The sequence below is a fragment of the Aptenodytes forsteri genome, unplaced genomic scaffold (genome assembly GCF_000699145.1).
Source record: "Aptenodytes forsteri isolate BGI_AS27 unplaced genomic scaffold, ASM69914v1 Scaffold46, whole genome shotgun sequence".
NCBI classification, from domain to species: domain Eukaryota; kingdom Metazoa; phylum Chordata; class Aves; order Sphenisciformes; family Spheniscidae; genus Aptenodytes; species Aptenodytes forsteri.
The window spans coordinates 6450530-6476982 of record NW_008794774.1 but is presented as its reverse complement, the minus strand read 5'-3'; the positions used below and the strand labels follow the sequence as shown (position 1 = coordinate 6476982).

General features: G+C 39.4%; 1 protein-coding gene across 1 annotated transcript in view; it reads right to left on the bottom strand.

Moving 5' to 3' along the window:
• ADAMTSL1 (ADAMTS like 1) overlaps nt 1-26453 on the bottom strand; it is a 464029-nt gene that overhangs the window by 151083 nt on the left and 286493 nt on the right. The window contains exons 4-5 of the mRNA XM_009274309.1: nt 19729-19774; nt 8458-8694 (exon numbers count right to left, since the gene is read on the bottom strand). Coding sequence (XP_009272584.1) covers nt 8458-8694; nt 19729-19774 — 283 coding nt within the window. The remainder of the gene's footprint in view (nt 1-8457; nt 8695-19728; nt 19775-26453) is intronic.

Sequence of the window (26453 nt, the reverse complement as noted above, 5' to 3'; positions counted from 1 at the left end):
GAAACCGTCCATCCTGAAATTGTGATAGACAGGCAATATGGCACAGTCATCTACTTAAAGGAGAGTAGATTTTTCCACACTTCTGACATTATACACCAGCCAGTGCAGCCTCTGTCTCTGATGAAAAAAATCAGAAGCACACACACGTATATATATATATATATATAGCCATTTAAGCATGTGAATATATAGAACATAATAATTTGGTAACTATACAGTGGGAAAAACTGTTCAACAAAATGTATCTTCACTGCCAAAAAGTCTACAAAAAAGTCTGCAAAGTAGGATATGGGAAAAGATCAGATGTGTAAGTTTCAAACCCCTGTATAATGACAGATGTTCCCATTTATCACATTTTTGTATTTATATGTTATTATTTCACCTACTAAATCTCCAAACCCTACCTAACAAAGCAGCATATGACTATCCAGAAGGTAGTTTTTCCCTTACATTAAAAATATTTTTAGAATTGGTGAATCACAATTCACAATCAATTTCTTTGCCTATCACAGATTTATAACAGCAAATAAGTAACATCAAAATAGTAAGTAACAGTACTTAATGTTAATATTTGAAACAAATATGTTTTATTTGTGAAGAAGCTGTATGAAACTATCTTCAATACACTTCTGGCAAAATATTCTTAACCCAGTGTATTCACTGCCTCAGTTTGAGATGAACAATAGCTTTGGAAATTCAACTGAGTTTTGTTGGCTACAATTCTATTGCAATACTGACTTCAAAAATAAACAAGCCATAGCAAGCCATTGCACTTTATTAAAACATCTTTTGTAATGTTTTTTAAAATCAGTGGTTTTTAGCCTGTGTCCATATTATACTGGGGTCCATAGACTGACCACTTTTGTTACAGGTACTTTTCACTGTCTGAAAGGTAGCTAAGGAAACTAGCTGTTGTCAGCTTACTTGAATTCACTACGCAGCTCAGCAGGAAAACATCTTAGGAATCAATAAATCAGGAAAGTTAAGAAGTACCTCTAGTAGTATTTGGTAGTAGATCTGTAAAGAACAATTTAATACTATCATAAATAGTAGACATTAAGATAAGCATTTCTGGGATGCAGCTTGCTCTAACTAACAACCTGTAAAATTGCAAGAATGTAATGGAGAAAGATGGGCAGTTTTGGGAGAAGAAACAAAAGTGCTTTTTCCAATCCTGGACAACCTTTTTGTAGTAACAAACTTACTTAAAGGCCTTCTTAGAAATGACCAGCTTTTTCATCATTGGCTCTAATCCTGCTATTATTAGATCTATAATATGATTCATTTTGTTATTGCACCATATATATGAAATAATTTCATGGTCTTGCATAAAAACAACAGCAACAACAACAATAGTAGTGGTGACGATGATGATGATGACGATGATGATATAATAATAATATTCATACAATTAGGATCAGAGCTGTTTTTTCAACAGCAGGACAGTCTAAGACTGCTGTAAAATTATTTTAGCTTTATGCTGAAATAACAGAAAGCAAAAGTAGGCCTCTTTTATCTTGAGTCTTCAAAGAAATTTAAAGGAGTCAATAGGTCTTATACACCTGCATGTATAAGAAACCAGTCAGTATTTAACACATCCCAGACACACATCTCATGAATTTCTTGGGCTAGGAAGACTGTTTTTGACTCATTTTTGACTCATTTTTGACTCACTTTGACCATTCAACTAAATGTTGCCATTAATTGTAGGATCATTCTTTTTTTCAGGTTTTTTCAATAAAATTTACACTGTCTTTCAGAGGCAGTGGCTACACTTTTTGCCTTTGATGGGAGACCTTACATAGTTGCACCCTTTCAGCACTTAGCTAAAAGGGAGTGTTCTGGTTATAGACATTTTCAATGTCTAACCTTTCAATATGAAAATGTCATAAGCTTTGTAGAGGCTGTCATGATTTGTCACAGAGAAGGACTCCTGTTGTCCTGTGCTGTGGCTGAAACGTTTAAAGCAAGACCCCAAACTACACACTTCGCTGTGTCTTGTATTGCAGGCCAAAAAGAAAAAAAGAAAAGTATATGAAAAGAGTAAATGCCTGTGAGAATGGAGAGGAGGCAGCGATTCTACGTGGACAGGGAAATGGCTGTATTTTCACTTGCCTGGTTCCTGTGAAGCTGGGATCCCTGGGCTGTGGAGGAGGAAAGAACAGCAGAAGAGGAGGGCCATTCCACATGTGTAAGTAAAAGAGACTGCCCAGACTGCAAGCATCTCATCCATGAATGTGACTTCAGGGAAGCAATACTCATTTACATCAGGTGAGGATTTGGCTATGATACTGATGGGACCTGCTTTTTGGAAACACTGCGCAGCATCTTACTGTCTGGCCACATATTTAATAAAAAAACCATAATAGTTATTAAAAAAACCCACCCTAATCTGGTGCTATACAGCAACCTGCAGATTCTGCTGTTAGTACTAGGGATAGAAGAAGCCTTGGATAATCCTTGATCATCCATCTGAGAAAGCAAAGACTGATTTTCTTGTTCTTCGTTGCCAGAGTTAACAAAAGGAACATTTGTGGAAATCACACAAGCAGAAGACAAAAATTAAATTGAGAGAGAACGAAGTATGAAGACTATGATAACAGGAAGAACAAGTGAAAGGGATAAGGAAAATAGAAACAGCCAAAAATGAAACTGGAATATTTCCCCTTCAGCAGAAACAGAGAGAGAAATCCAAGATTTTTTGATTGTGTCAGGGAAACTGGTTATCAGGAAGGAGATTTTGTTTTCATTAGTAAAAGTCCCAGTAGGTTTCATGGATTATTGGTGTTTGGGGCACAGGCCTTTCAGAGCATGAGGGGCCATGCTCCTTTATGCAGCGCTTGCAGCTGGGCTGGCATTTGTCTAGAACGCAAAGCATGGAAGTGTGAGGGAAGAGCGAGCTGCACTAACAGGCGGCTGCTTGAGCGAACAAGCAAGGGAGAACACCCAGTTAGAGATATGGCAGGCAGTGGCGGGGACATGTCAGGAAAGGTCACAGTCCACAACCAAGTGAAGTCATCCGGTGAGAGAGGATAAAAAATGTGTGGTCACAGAGAACAAAACAGATGAATTGGCAATCACAGAAATGGAGAAGTCCATGCATTTATCAAATTACAGTGTTATTTTGGTGAGCACCGAATAAGGCTGTTCTTCATCAGAATGTTGTGTAATGAAATGAATGAAATATGACAGAAATTTTCTTCAAGCGAATTTCCAACAATCCACTGATGGTCCTGTGGTCTGGAATAACCCCTCTGGAGCAGGAGCCCCTTGGAAAACAGAGGGTCGTGGCAGCTGCCTGTCTATCTGAATCCTCAGATGATTGAGAAATGGATGCTCCAGAACTTAGACCAAATCCTTGCTAGAAGCAAAGGCATTCAATTTAACTATCACATCTTTGCCTGAAGACATCCACCTTATTTTAAACTTGCTAGCAGAGTTTATTAGAATGGAAAGAAATTAGAGGCAGGGAAAATATACCGCTACTCAGTTTAGTTGCTGTCAACACGTGACAGCAATTTTCATTCTTTCTGAAGAGCCAGTCACTTCCTTCTGCTTGTGCAGCCTTCTCACACAACAAAAAAAAGGGAAACCCAACACCTTTCAAACCTGCAAAAAATGGAGAAGAGAGATAGGACAGGTACAAAAGCTTCAGCTCGTTCAAGCTAACTAAGAAGAAAGAGGGAAAGAAAAAGAGAAAGGAATAGAGCAAGAAGGATAGGAAAAAAGGAGAGAAGGAAAGGAAGAAAGAAGGAAGGAAGGAAGGAAGGAAGGAAGGAAGGAAGGAAGGAAGGAAGGAAGGAAGGAAGGAAGGAAGGAAGGAAGGAAGGAAGGAAGGAAGGAAGGAAGGAAGGAAGGAAGGAAGGAAGGAAGGAAGGAAGGAAGGAAGGAAGGAAGGAAAGGAAGGAAAAAAGGAAAAGAAGGAAGGAGGAAAGGGGGGAAGAATGAAAGAAAAATCCAGAAAAGAGCCATGTTGTTTCCTTTTCAGAGAGATTAAACAGTAGGTGTGAGCTGCATGAAGCAGTGTGGAGGAATCAGTGTTCTAACACACATGCTCAGTGCAGTGGTTCCATCTTTTTGTTGCCATGATGATGTAAAGTGTGATGAGAAAGGACAACCTTGATTTCAAATAAAAGCAAAATATGAGATATTTTAAAAGAAATAGAAGTGTCAATTTTTGTGACATAGAAATGCATCATTAAGATAGTCAACATGCAATACTGTAAACAATTAATATTTACTGCTAATAAAGGAGACAGAAGTTTTTTAAAGGTCTTGTCCCAACTGAATGTGAAGGTGAACAGGAAACTCTTGTTTTCAGTGTGAACATTAGTGAGTTTGAAATGCTGCTTCCACAAAGTATAGACAATTTCTCTGAGTTTCAGAGGTGCAACCAAGGATCACTGGCAAAGTGAGACCAGTAACTCCAACTTTGTAACTCCAACTGCCATATGCAGAAATTGCTTATACCCTTAAAAATCCAATAATGGATTTAAAGTACAGGAATTTATTTTAAAAACAGGGAAAATTAAACTAGAAATTGGAAGTTTTAAAATGTGTTCTGCTCTGGATCCCCATTAATTCTATCCATATAGACATTTCCTAATGTGGAACATTAAAGCCCTATTTTTCTTAAAGACCATTCTATTGACTTCAGCATGGTGGTTCAAGCTAGTTGCATTATACCAATGGGGCATACTGTATCCTGAAGTAAATTCAAAATGAGATCCAAAGACTACATCTGAGAAGTAATCTGTATTTCTTTAAAAAAGGAGAAAGAAAAAGGGACCCAAATAACACAGATATCCATATAGAAAGGAGTTTAAAATGGTCAGGAGGAACAAGACAATTAGGAAGAAATAAAAGGCATTACAAAAAGAGTTTTTCATTTGAAAAATGGTGTTGCTCAATCTCTGTCACCCATGGACTTAAAACTCCAGAAAGAAAAAAACAATGCTCAGAAATTAATTCCCATTAATTTCTTAGATGTTTTACACAAAGAACAATGGCAAGATATAGCCCATCTCTTCATGGAAGATAAATACATTTATGTTTATGTAATATGGGGAGAGGCAAGACACACACAGCTTGCATGATTCCTGAACTGGCACAGTCGTGTACTGCCCTATGCCATGAAGTGTGTCTGAATCAGCAACTGCATAACCTCTCTCATACCTTACCTCTGTACATAGAATTAATTTAGACAACTTTTTAAGAATCTCTAACCATACTCTTCATTGAATCAAAGATTCAGGGATACAGCTTGTTCTACACACAAAGGTGGCTTTGCTTGTCCTGACAGTCTCTTCTGACTTTAAGTTTAACTGGTAGGTGGCCAGCACATAAAACAAAGACTTCAGCTCAATAACTAGTAATTAAACAAAGACTCATAAATACGTCACTAAGCTACTGGCAATTCTAAACCCCCAAACAACATGGAAAATGAAGGGATAAATATGAGAGACGGATCTTGTAATTTCCAAATGTTGCATCTTGTGAACAAATGCATATTTGCCAATGAGAGTGAAAATCAGCACCTTTTAATCAGGAAAGAGTACTGAGGCACACAGAAGGCAATACAACTAACTCTTCTTTTCTGCCATTAATAACCTCAGGAACAGCTTGTGAGCACAGAACAGGCCGCGGGCTGGCCCAAATCTCGCATGCTAAGAAATATCCCTTTTGTTAGTTCAGAGAGCTGACACAATTGTTTGATCCACTGGGAAAAATGCACTATGTCTACGTAAGCATACACTGATCTTAACGTCACTTTTACTAATTCAGGATTCTTGCACAGACTGTAATTGGATAGGCATGTTTATATGTTTTATAAAATGTTCTACTTGAATGACATTCAATTCCTTCTTGGTTGCCAACTACAGTGTAAAAAAAATCATACCTAGGGGTGTAATCAGAACATACTATGAAAGTCCATATACTTCTGTGTAATAAAGACCCAGTCAGATAATACTTGGACCAATGCAAGCCCACGAGGATGGCAAACTTAAAGTTGCTTTCAGTAGTTTTACTCTGAGCAGTCCAGAAAATACACCCTTTCATCCCTGAGATAGTGTAAACACTTCTTGCAAAGAACCTGTTAACAAACGTAATTTTACCTCTTTAATCTTCAGGACCTTAGACTGAATACAAATCTCAGGAGACTGCATTTTTTGCAGTTGTGACAAACCATGCCTTCGTATTATTACAGCTGTCTGCTGCACTGCCCCAAATCACGCCGTTCCAGAGACATCTCATGAAAATGTTGTTGAACCCCCAGGATCATTATGAACTCTCACAAACTATTGACACCTTTGATTGTTACGTTTAGAGTGTGTTAACCATTTTAGCTATGTGGTAGCCTGCAGCTACTACTGCAAATGCAGAAATAACTTCTAAGATCATATTTTGTCTCTGAAATTTTACATGCATTCACTATGCTTACAGAAGAAAGCTTATTCACACAAATGTTACAGATCAAGAATGCTCCACTTTGTTCTTCCATAATACTACAGTTTCCTGTTCTTTTAAAAGACCCCTTACAGAGGCCATGGAAGAATGTTGCCTTCAAAGGAGGTTCACCATTAATTCTGACAAATTTCATACTGTTTACCTTTCTGGACTGCTCAGGTAGTGTTAGCTATTGCTGTGGTACATAGTAAAGCAGCTGCTGTCCTAAAGCACAAAATTAGGGCAAATCTAGTTATGAACTTCCTAATGCAGTGCCTCTACTGTCATAAAGATATGACTGGCTAGCTGGGATGCACAGTGACAAGAATACTTTGAGTTGCTTTAAATTTAACACACCCAAAACTATAAAATTATTCAATGTGAGGAATGCAGCATGAGCATTTGTATTTTAATACCTTTTTTTTGGCATCCTCAAAAATGATGCAGTAAAATACTGATGAAGAAACTGAATGCTGAAGATCATGGAAAATATACAGTCATTGTGTTTATGCATTAAAAATTATTCTACCATGCTAGGGTATATAAAGAAAGGGTTAGCTTAACTGAAATTCCTCAGGGATACTAGTGCTAGTGTACTTGTCTATTTTCAAAATACTGACATTAGTCACAAACACAGTTAAGAAATAACATCAGTCTTCATAGTTGTAATAGTGCAGCTACCTTCAGCCTTCCAAGAGTAAGAAGTGTCATGAGAATGCAGATGAGTTTGTTTTCGTAGTGGATGCTTATGAGCTCTGTTCCTAAGGGAAGGTTTTCTCGGAAAGGTACGCTTCATATTTGGACCAAAACAGGAATCAGCCTGACACAGAGCCTGAATGCACTGCTCCTAATTTCCAGGCCACTATATGCAGAATAGTTTGAATCATTTTCCCATCCAGATTCCTGTGCCTCCAGTTAAGTTTTTAAAAGATTAAAAAACACAAAAGAAGACTGAAATTAGTCTGTCTCATTGCTCATTAGGCAATCTGGAATTTTGAGAAACTTGTGCACTCGGCTGAGGTCAAGAGGTCTAGATGATTGCCTTTTTCAGATCACAAATGAGATTAGCCAAATAACTGCCTACTCTGTTTCATTTACTGCAGGACTGCTTCTGGCTCAGAACAGAAAATCAGAGAGAAAGGAAACAGGGAGGAAAGCATCCAAAGGCACATAAAGTGGCTGAAAATACACTAGAAAGCCAACAACACATCAAGTCTACATAGATTTGAAGGAGACTGGGCACTGAAACATGAATGTAGACTCAACCTTTTCTGAGATTCAGGTGTGTTCAGTACTTAACAGAGATGGTGCACATGTCCTCCCCTCCACCAGCCTGTAGCCTACATGTAGTTCAGGCGACTAAAGTCTGATGTAGATAGGTTCAACAGAGTAGCAATACATAAGTAAAAGCACAAAGGTAATATAAAAACAAATTAGGATGCCAATAAATTGGTTGAATGATCAATAGATCTCTATGCAATGTGAAGTGAAGGGTTAAAAAGTCTCCATATCTCACTTTTAACAAACAGGGAAGCTGAGGCCCCAGGAGATGTAGCAGCTTGCTTAGTCCTGTAGCAAATCAATGGCAGATTTTCCATTTAGTACCTCATCTACTGCTATGTGGTTTGTGCCTTACAGGGAGCAATAATCCTCAAGGATAATGTAATTTCATAGACTTGGAAAACTTTGGTATATCCAAATTAAAAGCTAAAACATTATTTTCTTATGGTGCTTTCAAATGAGATCAGCTACTGCAGCTAACTATACAAAACAGTTCAAAAACTGAGAATACATTCCTCCAAAAAACCCCAAGGAAAGAGCACAAAGTGAGAAAATAACCTTTGAATTTGTATACCTCTTCCAAACAAGGTAGAAGAAGCCAACTTAAGAGAATGAAACCAGATGATTAAAATGATACAAGTATGGAGGAGGAGAGAGAGTGAGCGCGTGAGAGAGGTCTGAGGGGAGGAGTCATGAGGAAAGGCATTAGGGTAGGGCTTCTCTCCTTACTTGGCACAAGCCACTGATGCACATGTCCAGGGATTCAGTGTAGCACCGGGTCCCATCCAGAACCTTTGGCGCCAGCTCCACAACCAGAGCCGCTCCTCTGGCCTGGCACTTCAGCGAGCATGGGTTGTCGGGGTCGTTAGAGACGGGAAGCCACTCATAAAACTGTCCCTGGTACTTGACATCGTTGTGAGCAGAGCACTGCTGGGCACGAAAATCACCTGCTTCTGGCGGGCAGTCCTGCAGAAAAGAAAGAGGAAAAGGTCAGCAGGTCTATTTGGGACAGCCAGTCGCAGTATCATGCAGCTGGCTGAGCTCCACAGCTGCCAGATGTAGAGAGTTTTTCTGTTTAGACAAGGAAGACTGATTGAAATAGCTACAGCTACACATAATTCAACAGGATAATTATACCTTTCTTTCTTCTTTCTGCAAAAGCATTGAAAGAACATCAAGACCATGTGTAAATATGCTTGGGACATAAGAAATGCACTGTATGTGTCTTAACCACAGGCCTGAAATGCTCTTGCTGAATCTCTTGCCACTTGTGCACATATGTGGAGAAGTGTGTGTGCACAGCCACTCTCTTCCAGCCAAATTCTCCTCGTTGTTTGAAGAGAAAAAAAAAGAATCACGTGATTTAATTGTTTGTTTATTTAAGCTCTCCTCACTAGTTTTTTTTCACCTCAGTGACTTAAATCAGTTGGTAGGGCAACAAGAATCAGAAAAATGTGATACATATTTGCACTTCTTTACCCTAAGATTTCATAACTCGCATAATTAGCAACTTACTATTATTTTACTGGGAAGACCTTTAAAAAGTCCCTTTGTTAATCCTTCAGGAGGTTTGTGAGATGTATAAACCCTACTCTTATCCCAGTACACCTGATATAAAAAGCAAAGACCACTCATACTGTTTAAAGTTTCCTGTTGATTAGAACGTGAGGCTTTTCTTACCCACATATACTTTCTTGCCATCATTTAGCACTGAAAACCATGAGTCAAGTTCTCAAGAGAGCAAGAAGAGCTTCAAAATCATGAGACTTCAGGCAAAATAAACATGAATTCTTTTTATTTCCGTTCCAGTTTTTGATCCTTGAAGAATGATATTTCAAGTTTTCCTGTGCAAGAAACCACAAAGGCTACAGATTCATTGGGTTTTTTTAGAAGTAACCTGAATTTCTCACATAATTACGGGAATACAGGAGCTAAGCTTTAGGAAAAACATTAAATATCATGAGAATTGTGACAAAAAAGCAAATGTTGGCAACATGGCTGCCTCAGATTATTAAGGTCCCATAGTCCTCCACCATTCTGCTGTAAGGAATCTGTTCCTCAATGATACCTGGTCAAATACCAGGTGAAATGAATACTTGTTATACACTTTGCTTGAGGACTGTAACATTTTTTTAGAGAATCATAAATGTCAATTATAGACTTGATAGGGAAGGATTTTGATGTATACACAACCACATAACTAGACAATATCCTTATAAGATGCCTGTAGAATCATAAAATCATAGCATCGTTAAGGTTGGAAAAGACCTCTAAGATCATCAAGTCCAACCATCAACCCAACACCACCATGCCCACTAAACCATGTCCCTAAGCGCCGCATCTACACGTCTTTTAAATACTTCCAGGGATGGGGACTCAACCACTTCCCTGGGCAGCCTGTTCCAATGTTGAACCACTCTTTCAGTAAAGAAATTTTTCCTCATGTCCAGACTGTATTCTCTGTTTGTCCTCAAACTACTTCATCCTGTAGAAATTCAAGTATCATTAATGACAACCTTATTCACAGACTTCTTATCCTCACAGCTAGGAAAGTCTTGCCACTATTGAGGCAAAATACCTCCTCTGAGGTTTAAATAATCACCTCTGTTTCTCAGACTTTTTTCTACACCTTCATTCACTAACGCTTTTCTGCTTCTTTTAAATAGGACAGTTTATTACAGCTTTCAATTCAAATGGCATGGGAGCTGCATGTCACTTTATGACATTAAAGGATCATTGTTTAGTATTAAGGTCTAAAATAAAACCTGTCTTAAAAATTAAGCTTTCAAATCTCTTCTTGAAGCAAATTGGCAGAATCTTGGCTATAAATTTGTCATTTGTATACCCTTGGCTCAAACCCAGGATAACCAATCTGTCCTCTCATCCACTGTGTAATGGCAATGTGGTTATGCCCATTTTGTTTGAATGTTGAATCATGTTGGATCACACCACTCCAAACATTTCTTATAGTGAACTGTACACCTATACAAGCCACAGCCTTAAGCCACAGATCTTCAGCTAATTTGCTTTGTACCATGAGAGCAAATTTTCAGTTAATTTTCTTTGTATTTGAGTGTGATGCAGCCCAAAAGTAATGGGTCAAGCTCCAGTCAAAAGTTTTGCTGTCTAAGTACAAGGGAATAGTGTTCCTGCTACAAAAGGTTAAATGGATTAAGGTGTAACAGAAAAAAAGGGATTTGGGCTAAATCTTGCTCTAGAAAAATATGTATTGAAGAGCAATAATCCAGAGCTCATTCATCCTTTTTGAAAGTGGAGATTGAAAGTCCAAGCTTGTAACTGGAATTTTACTGCTGGAGGACTTAGACAGCAGACAGTTTTTCTATTCATATGTTATAGAAGATTAAAAAAAAAAGTAAAATATTGGAAGTATTTCAGTTTGATTTTACAATCTCCAGAAAAATTTAGAGGCAATCAGGCCCTTTTTGTGATCTGGGCAAACTGTTGTGCTGATACAGGACAAAGTTTGGACAGCAACACAGAGTAAAAAGACCAGAAAAATATGTGGGAAATTCATTATTCCTCTACAGCTGTGTAATTAGAGAAAAAGTGGTCTTTATGTTCTGCTTTTAAACAGAGGATGAACAAGACAGTTACAGCTTGACCCAAGATCTGGTTTAATTCTGTTTTCAAATAGAGAAGAGACAAGCAAAGAGGAATACTGTGGCCTTACTTCCTGCCACAAAATTTTCTGGTGCAAACCCTTCTCTGAATTTTTCTGTCCATAAATGAATACAGTCAGGTCTATTGGCTCGGCTTAAGCTTGTTGCAGAGATCCAAGCCAACTCTCTTGTTTGGTTCAAGCTTGGCTCTACCTTCGAAACTTCCTGGCTTGCAATAGCTTTATTTTTACAAAGACAGAAAGGCCCAATAAAGCACATGACATACAGAGTTCATAATCCTGCTTTGTACAGTATTCAATACTATGTTTGTTGTATTGGATTTTATTTTTAAATCAAAGAAAGAAAAAATGTACAGTCAACATAATAAGCTTTCAGGACACGGCAGGTGACCACGACCGATGTCAAATACTTCCAGTCTTTGATACCATGATCAAAATAAAACAATGAATTTGAATCGTAGAGCTTGTGTTTAAAAAAGTTTTCATGTGAAACTTGAAGCCATTCAAAGAATACATTCAAGAGTTAGAAACGCAGACATGCATACTTATCTTGGCACACAGTTATGAAAAAGGGTCACAGCCTGGCCGACCACTTTTCGCCTACTAAAATCCTGAATCCTAAATCTACCTGAACGCCTTGAAGATCCCTTTCCTTCAGGGGGGAACTTTCCTTCCAGTTAGGAAAGCACATGTACTTGCACCTACACACATAACACCTGCATAACCTGTGTAATGGTTTTTTATACCAAAATGGACAATGTTAAGAAAAGTAGTGGTCTGAATATTACTCATCATTAGACACCGGTCACTGAGACTCAAAAAGTAGGAAATTTACAGAACTTGGCACTGTTTATCAATCTCTTGTCCATGTTTTTGTTTTTTTTTTTTTTCTTTTTTAACTTACTATTTATTGTTTGTGTTATATGTCAGTGGGGATCAGAGCCTCTTTGTGCTGGGCTTTGTGCAATCCTATAATGAAAGACAGATATAAGCTCACAGCCTATAAATGAGTATTTGAGTTGCTGAAATAACAGATAAGGCAAAGCCAGTGTTTTGTTGCATATTTGTTCAAGCAGTAAATAGCTATTTTCTTCTAAACACTTTGCACACCTTTAGATAAGAGCATTTGCCGTTTTGAGGCAGTCTTCCTGTGCCTCATTTCTGCAGTGCTGGGTCCTCTCTTGTCCATTTTTTTGTTTTTTTTTTTTTTCTTTTTTAACTTACTATTTATTGTTTGTGTTATATGTCAGTGGGGATCAGAGCCTCTTTGTGCTGGGCTTTGTGCAATCCTATAATGAAAGACAGATATAAGCTCACAGCCTATAAATGAGTATTTGAGTTGCTGAAATAACAGATAAGGCAAAGCCAGTGTTTTGTTGCATATTTGTTCAAGCAGTAAATAGCTATTTTCTTCTAAACACTTTGCACACCTTTAGATAAGAGCATTTGCCGTTTTGAGGCAGTCTTCCTGTGCCTCATTTCTGCAGTGCTGGGTCCTGGACAGGAGAAACTATAGACTCTGACTCCACAAAGTCTTTTCCCCCTTTAAAAAAATCAGCCTGCTTTCGGTATGTGCATGGGGGCTTGGTGGAAGGGGATCCTCTACAGCTGCCAGCTAGCACTGCTTCATTGGCCTGAGTGAAGTTATGTTTTACTCCACCTAAGGGTCTGATTCTAGAAGCTCTCTAACAGTATGCAATTTGTCTACCTGCACAACAGAGTGACAGACAAGGGTGTGCCCACACTTTGAGACAGCCAGAAGTCACGGGCCAAGTCAGCGTAGCAGTGAACCCAAGGTAGCATATCTTTGCATGTGTTATGTAGTTCTGCGAGGTATTTTGCTAACCACATCCGCATGGCCTGTGTTTGGCTTGGAGCATGCGGCAGCACTGGTATCTGGCCACAAAAGCACTACGGTCCTGCTTCAGGTTACTCCAGCTTTGGTGCTATATTCAAATCTTACTGGTTTTGTTTTCTTTTGGAAATTATCTGTGTGCCCCTGCAGACATGAGGAACCGCTGCCATTGCACTCCTTGAAGAATCAAAAAACTAATAAATTTGAAAGTCTTGTCTAAGTCCATTTATCTTCAAGCTTCCTCTTCATTAAGACTTTTTAGGGAAGAAAATTTCCAGTGAATAGGAAACAACTGTTCCTCCTCTAACTCTGTGAGTCCTAGATGGCTGTTTCATGACCTTTAGCTTGTGAAGGCTCATGAGATATTCCTGAAACACTGAGCCTGTGCTGGATACCTATAATCTGCGTTCATCCCATCAGGTCAAGATTTCCTCCACTGCAATGAAAATATATATAATTTTAAAGATGATCATAAACCCCTTTGATGTATGAAACCTATTTTAAAATAAACACAGGAGTTTCATCTTCACCTCTTAGGCACCTAATGCTGGCCATATTATTACAGCTTATTTGCTTCCTCACATCCAAAATTTTTTTTTTAACTTGACCTCCTATTTGACCCTGTTGTAATTCATAAAGTCCATGGAGTTTTGCCATGTTTGAATCCCATTCAAAACAATTTCTATTAATCAGCAAACCAGTGGAAAAGATAAGATGAATCCCAGATGTCCCTTGATGGTGATAGGTAGATCAGATTTCATGGGACAAAAGAGGGTCAGGCTTTTTAAAGTTTACTTAGTGGGTGAAATGTGGAAGATCGTATCTAAGCTGCAATAGGTGGAAACAGTCAAGGAACCTTAAAACAGTTTACAATATATGTCCTTGTATATTTGCAGAGGCCAAGAATGATTTACTATACCTGGAGCTTTTCCTCTGTGCAAAAAACTAACAACTGGACTACTCTGTGCAGCATCTGTCAGAACAGCTTATTGAACCAGTTCCATGAAGTACACACAACGTTTCAGCCACAGCAATTTCCCTACTGAGAAAGAAAGCCTGAGGTCCTCAAGTAGGGGCTTGCCCAAGACTAAATAAGAACTTTAGATAAAAGTACAGAGACAGGCGATCTGGGGATTTAATGAAAATTTCACTTGGCCTTGAAGCCTTGTTGAGTGCTCCGCTTGAATTAAGTTTCTTGCAGCTAGATTTTTCAGTAGTCTACTCCTGTGAACTTCTAAATAGGTTAGGATCATGTCTAGCTGCTTAGATTGAGAGGGGCTCATACTATAGCTTTCTCTGACAACCCCAAGACACTGCAATATCTGACAGAGAGAAGCATGAGAGAAATAGTATGAAGAAAGTAAATGGGGGAATATCAGCAGATGCTTCATTGGCAGATCAAAAAGAGGTATTTGAATTTAAAAAAATTATTATTATTATTATCAGAAATATTGAATTTAAATCTGTGAATCATCCAGAGTCCTGAAGAGTCCTGAACAGAGTCCTGAAATGCCACCATCATGGAAGTGATCCAGGTTGTTTGGTCTACAAACATTCTTGATGCATTTACATATAATGGCAGCAATGGGGGTTTTTTGTTCTATTTTTTAATAGTCAAAGATTCACAGGTCTGCTTGCTGAGAAGACAGCAAATCCAGAAGTCAAAGCTGCTACCATTAGCAACATACTAAAAGCACTTGTTTCCAAGTACGAAGAAATAATTCTTAGACAACACACTGAGGTTTTAAAATGCACCCATTTAGAAGTAAAATGGTAGTTATTAAAATACAACGTTTTGAAGAACAGACTGCAGTCACAATAAATGATCTGAGTTTGGAAGAATTTCCACTTAAAAAGTAAACTGACATTAAGTAAGTCTGGTGTTAGTAAGGAGATATGTGTAGTGCTTATACTTACTTTTTCTTTTTTTTATTATTTTATTGCAAAATGCAAATTGGGAGGTTTGATCGCAAAAGACTTCACATGGCATTTCTAGCCACCAGAAGGTAGAAAAAATTAAATCCTGTTAATCATTTTTGTAGCTCTGAAAAAATTCTATCTGGTGATGATGCTTCTCACACACACAAGCCAACGCTTTTGAGAATTATGTACTTATATGGAAGTTTAGGTTTGACAATTTCCAACAGGCTGGGCTTTGGTGCATGGAAAGAAGATGGTGTCATTTTGTTGAAAGTAAGATGGGCAATATTGGTGCTGGTGTGTACAAAATGCAGCATGAGCTGATAAGAAACAGGGATGGAAGTAGCTTGTCTGAATGCAAGCCAAAAAATGGGGGATGTCATTACAGTTGGTATTTCAGCCAAGTGCAGAAAGTGAGGTATATCTAAAAAAGAGCTGCAGGTGGTGTTTACAAGTTTTGGTGGTCTCATTAATGGGATCTACCATTTTATCTTAGGCTTAATGGAACTGCTCTAAACCTTGTCGAAAGAGCTAGTAACGTTGTGCAGCTTCCAGCGTTGTCTATTTTCATATCAAACAGCAAAATCACAAAAGCACCTTTATATGTAACGTTCATCATCATGCTGGCAGGTATAAGCAAGTAAATATGAAAAGCGAAGACCTTTGGAAATGAAGTGCCAGTTGCATGCATCTCATTTTTTTTCTGGTCTGATTCAGAAATCAGTGCAATAAAAGGAAAAATATCAGGGAAAATAAAAATGTTTTCAAACACAAAAAGGAGTTTGATAATTGAGGATAATGAAGAGAAGGCATGAAGACAACACACTCTAACAAACATCCTTCAGATAGATTTTCATATAAATGGGGGAAGAGAAAGCAAAAAACGGCAGAGTGGCAGAAGGACTGAAAAAGAGAAAGGGCAAATGAGGTGCCATGATAGCCTGATACAAAAGCTGGAGAGAACCTGGCAACTAAGAATGTGCCTAGAAGAAGGAACAGAGAGCATGCCAGCTTGAGGAAAAAAAAAGAACTAGTAAAAAAATCCTACTCACAGTTTGGAAATATTTTTGTTTATTTTGCATAATGTTTGGTATAACAATCCAGCTAGATATAAAAACATGTTTTCATTGCATTCAGAGTAATTTTCTAAAGAAAAACAAATTAATCCCTCTATCCCCATATGATTATATTCTAAAATGGCTGGAAACATACTTGGAGTCAATATGAATAGTAAGAAGAAAAAAAACGGATGCAATTCAACCCTAAATCATCTTCAGATTCCTTCATTCCTTCTTTTACTATTTACATATGTGGCTTCATACCCATAATCTTTCCAGTTTCTGATCAACAGCAGGCAATGCAAGTAGTGAACGTACTGGACTGGATCTGTTCAGAAGCTTTATAGACAGCAGTATCAATCTCTCTTATAGCCTATATTGTGCAAAATGGTTCAGCATCCCTAGAATAATACAGGTCACTGAAGAAACAGACACGCCACTCTCTCCCCTTGCCTCTCTTTGTCTTTATCTCATTCCTTTTTTTCCCCCGTAATTTAATTTCAGGATGAATTAAAACCAGCTGTAGCAAAATTTTGCAAATGATAGTGCCTATGAAAATGTGTTCATTGCCAGACTCTAAGAAGTATTCTTCCCATTCTCCAATTTCACCTTTGAAATAAAGTTTGCTTTTAGTATATGTGACTACCCATCCTTTCCTGTAAGAAGACAGTCATATAAACAAAAACATGTCAGTTCACAGGAAGACAGTTTGCAGAAAATAAAGACGACTGGTTATTTTATGAACAATAACGTCAGTCCTCAAGTTATGTACAAGCTAATGGTAATGAAAGCTTGTATTTCAGGACTCACTGATTTCCACAAGAATCAAAAAGGAATTTTCCACAATGCATGATAGCTAGCTTCATTTGCAGGGGTGGAATGGGGGGATTTACTCTCATTTTCCTTTAAAGCAACAGACTGTCATCTAACAGATGAGAATGTAGGTCTCATTGAGCCTGGAAGTTCCATCCTCCTGATTTTCAGTGTCTTTGTGGATGAAATCTTAAAAGGCAAAGTCTGAGTTAGCAAAAATACACACAATATTGTGTGCCTTTTCCAGTGCAGAATTCCATGACAAATGATGGGGTTAATGAATTGTTTCCAAGACCTAATTTTTGTGTATGTATCATTGGATTTTGGAGAAAAAGACAGTAGACTTCATTAAAGAGAAAATATGTGATTTTTTTTTTTTACTATTCTGAAAGAGACAAACAGTATTTCAGTGGTACAGGTACACAATTCAGTAAAGAATGGATTTCAGTGCAGAGATGCATGTCCAGCGCTATTCCCAAACTGCTTTAGGTTTCCACTGGTGCAGCACAAGGTATTTCAAAGTGGTAGCTAGCCCCAGAAACATGGCGCTGAGGACCACCATGGCTGTGGCAGGATCACAAGTTCTGAGGCTGATCGTGGTGGCAGTGCCCTTGCAATGACTGATGTTGTGACTACTGGTGCACAGTATCTCAGATTAGTAAAGATGATAAGTGGAGGGGCATAACATCTGAATCAAAGACTCAACATAGTTTAAAAATAGAAAATACTTTCCTCTGAAATCAAATGTCTGCAAAATGAATACAGCCAAGTACTTTCCTTATGACATAAAGTCGTGTTTGGAGGGCCTGGTCAAAGTATGATGCAGTCAGAAGCTTGAGAGTAGTTTGATTTATTTCTAGTTTTGCAAGTTTACCAAAAACAAGCAAATGAAAACTCATTTAATCCTTTTATTAACGAAAAGAGCAATGTAGCACAATCCATTCTTTACCCTTTCCCCAAAAAAGGGGTTAAAATCATAAATGCAGTCCTGGGTCTTCATAATTCACTGGCAAAACTGTCATTGATTTCAGCACAGTAAAGCACTTTGAAAGTTTCAGTTTGGATTATTTGGTATGAAATAATTAAGTGAGTTCTGCAGCTGCATGTCTCACTGCTCTGTTGGAAAGTCTGGAGCCAGAATTGCCAAATACAAGGTATGTAAAGGAATTGCCTGACAAAACTATGCAATGTTTTATTTTGAAGAAAAGCTGTTCAGGTGCACATTTCGAAAACAGAACCTAAGCTAAAAATAACATTTAAAAAAATGTTCCTTATCTTGGAAAGTTAAGCTCAATGATTCCAAAATAAGGGTTGCAACACGGCTAAAACCCCAGCCTCTCCTCAGAGTGATCCAGGAACAGCTAATGGCAGCAGAGCAGGATGCTAGTTTGTCTCACTGCTCTTAGCATACGCAAGGGCAGGTCAGCATGAGAAGGGGACTGTCACAATGTGAATGCATTCATAAACCGAAACAAAACTGATGGGTCTAATTGTAGTCCAATTAGCCTTTAACAGTATCTCTTTTTTTGTGTGTGTGTCATATTCCACAGAGCTACAGCAAGCAACTTGCCTGGCACAAATCAACCTTCCCATTCCCTCCATGGTTGCGGTGTAGCCTAAGTGCCTCACAGATGGAAACTGTACTGTTAATCAGCCAGCAAACCTGTTTATTGACTACTCTAGTTGTTGTCAGTTAGTGAAGCAGATGTCTAGACTAATGAGAGATTTCAGGAACCCAAAGGATACACCCAGAACAACTTTCAGAGGAAAAGGGTGAGAAATCTTACTGCATGGGAGACTACAACTTAGATAGAAGCAGTTTCTTTCATTATGAACTGTGGTCTATTGAAGAAAATATAAGCTAAATATGAGGGAACGTATTCTTTTTTTTAACTTAACCTTTTAAACTTTTTTAGACAAAGCACCTATTGAAAGGCTTCTGAATATGTCGCTATCAAGCATGAGAAAGCTTGGCCCAGTGCGCATTTGATTTCATTTTCCATCTTTACCAGTAAAACTGACATTTCTCCATGTAATTTGAGAGCTTTTACTATTCTTGGCACTCAATAAAACTTTCCGTATGAAAGTCTTTATTTCCATTTTCACCAGTGAAAACACACTTTCACTTTGGTGAGCACAGAAGTTGAGGTTTCTTGCTTTATTGTATTGAAAACTATATTCACCATATACAAAAAACAAGCAAGAGCCTTTGGAAAGGCCAAAACACTGGTGCAGGCTATCTAAAACTTCTTTTCTAAGACATGCAACAGAATTCCAATGCTGGTAGAGCACAGGTGAACAGAAACATATATCTCTTACTAACTTGTCTTCAATCCTTAACAGTTTAATCCTCCAGCCTGACAGACTGCCCAATGTGAACCAGCTGGTTACCAAAGTAATATTGGGAACACGAGTGGTCTTGATTCTGCCAGGGGGTTTGTAAAGAGCAACTCTGAAGTTTCACTGACACTCTACTTGCAAAGGCTGTGACTTCCAGCCTGGACTTCCTTCCAAACAGTTTTAGCATCATACTATGCCATAATCTCTCCAGCTTTTCAAGAAACTGACAAAGGTTTACCCGCAGTCCTGTGGTATGGAGGCAGTTTAGATAGCTACAGTATTCTCACTATCACATTACCAAATTATTTTATGTAATATGGATGTGGCTGTTGTATGTGATGATTTGTATCGTATCAAAGCTATACTTCACTTACCACATTGCTGCACGTCCTGTACCGGATATTTCGCCCTTCACAGGTCCTGTGTCCAAAAATTAAAAACAAACCCATAAACATTAACAGCTGAATATAAAAAGCAAACACATAATGTTTACTGTGTCAGCATCTTTCCTACAAAGATGTCTAATCACCTAATCCCCCACCAACCCTCTTCCCCAAATAAAGGCCTCTCTGTCCCTATACAGGTATTGAGGTATGAATTCTACAACTCCTCAGCTTCCTACCTTTGCTTTAAAAATGAGTTTCTAGAAGGTGGCATCAGTTTATAAATGAGGTTGGAGGTCAGAGTACAGAACTTAGCTGGAAATCAATATCTGAATCACATTAATAATGACCTGTGTCTCCCAGCTATCCACAATGATTTCACAAGGGCACAGCTCTGCCTCTACCCAGGCACACACCTTAGCACTGACACAGTCTGAGTTGCCAGACGTTGTCTGCTGCGGAACAACCCGTGCACTGGGAGGAAGGAAACCTGCCTGCAGCGGCGTGAAATGGCAGGCTAGCAGGACAGGGCTTTTTCCCAATTTGATATGAGGGGAGAAGGAGAGCATAAAACTTCCCCACGACCCAACAGCCCCTCCGCTACTCCCAAATCCCTGCTGCAGAACAGCATCTGAAGAGCAGCTGGGCCCAGCAGAGGTCAAGGAGAACATGTGCCCTGACGTGTGCTCTCCATAGCTCTCCTCCTTCTCCCCCACAGCAGACCCATACCAGTCCTGATGCTGGCAGGGCTCCCAGAAGAAAGGTCAACACCCAGATATCTTTTTAGCGCTCGGCAGCGTGTGTTCCGAGTATTTGACCTTAGGTGAAGATTCATGTGTTTTATGAGTTCAGACAGCACACTCTGTGGAGGTCCTCAGGACAAATCAGGATGCAGGGTTTGGCTTTTAAAGATTATCCTTCAACAGAATAAATTCCTTACATTCTTAATTTCTTAATTTCACAACTTCTTTTTTTTTCCCTTTTTTTTTTTTTGGCCAGGATTTAACAAGCACACATTCCTTGAGGACGAAATGACTGCCAAGACTGAAGTTTCAAATCCAAACCATTTTGAACTATTCAAGAGAAAGGACAGCATCTGCATGCATTTGTGTCGTTCTTTTTCCTTTGTTTTTTTAAAGACAGAAAAACTTTTTCCATACTGAGTTAACTCTAAAATAAACTGAGCAGATTTCCTTTAAATAATTGAGGTCATCCTTCCTCCCGCCTTTCTTCACAAGACTTAACTGTGAAATTCCTGCAGTAGTCATTTACACCTATGCGAGTACAAAATCAGGGCAAACCACAGGTTTGCAAACGTATCACAGTGGTGTAAATCATCTCAAGAGAAGATAAACAAGTAAATAAACCCTATCACTTTTTTCCAGAAGAAATGTAAGCAGAAAGATAACATATTCTGTTGTGTAGCATTTGGCATATAAAGAATGCTATTAAAAGCATAATAGAAATACCATGAGTTCAGTCCTTTTGTAATGTTATGTAATTAATTCAAGTAAATTTTGATCATTGCAAGCATGCACAGAAGTAAGAAGTGTGCACAGAGTATCTGGCATTAGAAAAAACAGTTTAGCAGTACAATAATAAAAATTATATTCACAATAGGCTTTGAAACAAAAAAAAAAACCCAAAACCAAAACAACCAAGTAACCCCCCCACTATCCCAGTTATTCCTGAGCAATATAGACAAGCTCGTAGAAATACTGTGGTGCAGGCCAAACCTGTTTACACTCCACTACATTCAATGGAGGTACTCTTGATTTACACCAATAGGTAGCAAAGAAAAAAGTGTATTATGCAACATGCAGGCAGTCCTAGTGCAGGCCTTGTACACCACACTGAATAGCTTGTTCAGCAAACTTGATACATGCCCCATCTGTCTCTCAGAAATGCCATACCACCCGTCAGATATCTCTTTGCTTCACACAGACCTGCTGTTACGACAATTTCAATTACCGCAATTTATTAACTTCAGAACCATTGAACTGCCAGGAAAATTTAAACTTTCTTTCTATTAGCTGCCTTACAGTTTCTTCTTCTTGTCACAGTTTCTTCATATTGCCTGTTTTGAAATGAAAACCCACTTATTTTTCACTTATTCTTTGCATTAGGGAAAAGAATAGGTACTTTCATTAGACATATGCCACAGAACTATTCAGATTTTTCTTCCAATTTCTCTCCTTTGGCTAATGGCCAGGGTTGTTCAGAAAAAATGTGCAATTCTGGATGCAGCTAGTGCTGTGATGATTCATGAACACTAAGAACCACTCTTGCAAAACTCCCCTTGTCCCCTCTCCAAGACCAAACTTTGGGGTTTTGTTGTTTAAGCTCATTAGTTTCCCAGTTATCACCCATCAACCAAAAGCAGGCAAACTGCTTTCAGCCTGAGCTAATATATTTTCACAATAGATTTGCAGAGTAGTTTGTGTTTCAGATCTACGCTGCTTCAGGACAGTATTCCAGATTCTCTTAAACTCATTTTGGATTCAAAATCATAGGATTTGTAGGAAAAAAAAATGGTTAAAAAGACTGAAAAAAAAATTAAATTGCAGCTTTTCGGGGGCAGAAATTTTGATTTTTAAAAGTAAATTCTGTTTCTGACCCTGTCTATGCTTAAAATAGGGAAGCTGAAACCATCTAGTGAACTTAATCCTGCTAGAGTGAAATACACAGCATCTTGCATGACACCAGGCCAGACTAGGTTTTCTCCTCTACGCAGGGTTGAAATTAATGGTATGGGTCCCATATCTCAGCATGGATGCTTTGCAGAATGCCACAGCACAGAGCATTTAACATGCAAGGAAGGACCACAGCAGATTAGTGAGACCACGTTATGAGATACAGTCACCACACATCCTCTGACCTCTGCAGGGTATAAATGAGAACTGAGAACTTGCATCAAGGGGTACACACAGCCACTTGGAAAAGTCAGAAGTCACTCAAAATGGCAAGTTTGTCTTGGAGAGCACACAAAGAGTGGGAGCAGTAAGAGGTACGTCTACAGTCTTCTCTGTTATCTATACACTACAGGGGATTTTGCAGAGGAAAAAGGTAGCTGAGGGTTTGGCTTGACAGGCAATTATTATCATGTGAATATGAAAGAAAAGCAAGCTATTGGGAATCATGTTTCATTCTTCAAACATAGTAACTTGTTTCCAGTAAAGTTTCTGAAAAAGATTAACAACTTTTAATGTATTAAAATATTCACTTCTCTTATATAAACAACCCAAAACTCTGGTATTTATTTCTCCAGGCTCCAGTTTGTAGAGGGACTTAGTTCAAGTCCTCCCCCCAAAGGTCTAAAGTAGATGTATATTTGTGCTCAGCTAGAGTTAGAAGCCTTGCAATAATCCATGCCAGAAAGAATAGCAACCCCATGCCAAAGTTGCCTTTATCTGTAATTACCAAAGATGATGAAAGAGATTTGCAGAGGAGGACCTCAACTCCTGCCGCTCTCAGCAGTCATCAAAGTTTGAAATGCTTTTCTTAAGAAACAAGTCTCCACATAAGAAAGCAACTATGAGCCAGAGGCGGGTTATTTTTGTGGATGTGAATTTTGATGCAACTGTTCACTACAGGGGTTTGAAAGTTGATGTAGTGTTAGACAATCTTCACTCTCCTTTATTTTCACACCCCTTGACAACTAATCTTCTGGTTTCCCACTGTACCTGCGAGAAAAGTATGCTGTGGGCCCTTCTCCTCCCATGAGATCTTAGGCAGGCTGCGTCAGCCTTCCCCTTCCCCTGGTGCCAACAGGCATGAGGCCCTGCTACACACACAGTAACACCATCTTGCATCTCTCTTTCCTCACCCTGTTGCTCTTACCTCTTTCCCAAATGTTGCACAGTGTTATGACCCCCTCTCATCCTCAACACAATTTCTGTGTTTGTCCTTCTCTGGGGAAAAGAGAGTCTCTTTTATTCTTTTGGCATACCCCTTTTCCCATAAAGGAAAGGTGAGAGAAGGCCGTGGACACCAAATTGTTATGAAAAAGGGAGACGCATTGGGACTGCATTGACTTTGAGTTGACTTTTTCAAACTGCCTGGTTGGGTCTGCCCAACTTCATGTCCAAATCATTCAATTGACAACAAATTGAAAAGTTGTGTAAAAATTTTTCCATATCCTTTTGTTAATAAGCACCTTGCCTGCCACAGTGGGTTGTGCAGATGCACTGGTATGTTTTGCCATGCAGCTTGGCATTGCAACTGTAAAAATCTTTCACTCTTTGTGTTTAGGAGTGTCGTGGTTTAACCCCAGCTGGCAACTGAGCACCACACAGCCGCTCTCTCACTCTCCCCATTCCCCTGGTGGGATGGGGGAGAGAATCAGAAGAGTAAAAGTGAGAAAACTCATGGGTTGAGATAAGAACAGTTTAATAATTGAAATAAAATAAAATAGTAATAATAATAACAATAATAATAAAAGAATATACAAAGCAAGTGATGCATGATGCAATTGCTCACCACCTGCTGACCAATGCCCAGCCAGTCCCCGAGCAGCGGCCTCCCCGGCCAGCTTTCCCCAGTTTATGTACTGAGCATGACGTCACATGGTATGGAATGTCCCTTTGGCCAGTTTGGGTCAGCTGTCCTGGCTGTGCCCCCTCCCAGCTTCTTGTGCACCTCCAGCCTTCTCAGTCGGTAGAGCATGGGAAGCTGAAAAGTCCTTGACTAGTGTAAGCACGACTTAGCAACAACTAAAACATCGGTGTGTTACCAACATTGTTCTCCTCCTAAATCCAAAACACAGCACTGTACCAGCTACTAGGAAGAAAATTAACTTTATCCCAGCTGAAACCAGGACAAGAAGACTTTCTCCTACAGATTTCTGCACCTTGTTGAAACAGTGAAATACCAGAAATGTTACAGGAATAGTTAACTGAGACAAGAAAAGTGGGCATGGGTAGACAAGCCAACTTTCCCTGGCAAATTTAGTTACAGATCTTATGAATATTCTTTCTGCAGGAGTAAAAAAATAAACAACCAGGAGGCAAAATACCAACTTGAGTTACAGCATGCAGAAAGCTAGCTAGGCAAATAAAAACATGGGTACCGATCTGTGGCCACCAAAGGTCTGCTTTTTGCATAAATAATGTTTTCCACAATCTTGTTATTAGGGAATCAATTATTCTGATGTAAATAATGTATCATACTTATCATGAATGGGCCCACATGAACCTCATGAAGTTCAACAAGGCCAAGTGCAAGGTCCTGCACCTGGGTTGGGGCAATCCCCCATATCAATACATATTGAGTGATGAATCGACTGAGAGCAGCCCTGCAAAGAAGGACTTGGGGATACTGGTGGATGAAAAATTAGATATAAGCTGGCAACATGCACTTGCAGCCCAGAAAGCCAATTATGTCCTGGGCTGTATAAAAAGAAGCGTGGCCAGCAGGTTGAGGGAGGTGACTCTGTCCCTCTACTCTGCTCTGGTGAGACCCCACCTGGAGTACTGCATCCAGCTCTGGGGTCCCCAGTACAAGACAGGCATTGACCTGTTAAAGCAGATCCAGAGGAGGGCCACAAAAATGATCAGAGGGCTGGAACACCTCTCCTGTGAAGAAAGGCTGAGAGAGTTAGGGTCAAAGGTGGGTTCATGAGGGGAAAGTCCTGTTTAACTAGCTTAATTTCCTTTTATGACAAGGTCACCAATCTAGTTGACCAAGGGAAGCCAGTAGATGTGGGGTTTTTTTATTTTAGCAAAGCTTTTGATACTGTCTCTCACAGCATCCTTCTGGACAAAAAGTCCAGTGTACAGCTAGACAAGTCCATAATACAATGGGTGAGCAATTGGCTGACAGGTCAGGCTCCAAGAGTTACAGTAAACAGGGTCACATCAGGCTGGTGGCCAGTCACTAGTGGGGTTCCCCAGCGCTCAATTTTAGGGCCAGTGCCCTTTAATGTTTTTATAAATGATCTAGACACAAGAATCAAATGTACATTAAGTAAGTTTGCTGATGATACTAAACTAGGAGGAGCTGTGGACTCCCTCAAGGGTAGAGAGGCCTTACAGAAAGATCTAGATAGACTAGAGAGCTGGGCAATCATCAACCATATGAAATTTAACAAAACAAGTGCAGGATTCTCCATCTGGGACAGGGTAATCCTGGTTATACATACAAATTGGGGGATGAGAGGCTGGAGAGAAGTGCCAAGGAAAGAGATCTGGGGGTTTGGGTTGATAGCAAGTTGAATATGAGTCAACAGTGTGCCCTGGCAGCCAGAAGGGCCAACCATGTCCTGGGGTGCATCAAGCACAGCATAGCTAGCTGGTCGAGGGAGGTGATTGTGCCACTCTGCACTGCACTGATGTGGCCCCACCTCGAGTACTGTGTGCCTCAATATAAGAAGGACATCAAACTATTAGAGTGTGTCTAGAGGAGGGCGACAAAGATGGTGAAATGTCTTGAGGGCAAGACTTACGAGGAGCGGCTGAGGTCATTTGGTTTGTTCAGCTTGGACAAGAGAAGGCTAAGGGGTGACCTCATCGCAGACTACAACTTCCTCAAGCGGGACAGCGGAGGGGGAGGTACTGATCTCCTCTCTCTGGTGACCAGCGATAGGGCACACGGAAATGGAATGAAGCTGTGTCAGGGGAAGTTCAGACTGGACATTGGGAAAAGGTTCTTCACTGAAAGGGTGGTCGGTCACTGGAACAGGCTCCCCAGGGAAGTGGTCACAGCACCAAGCCTGTCAG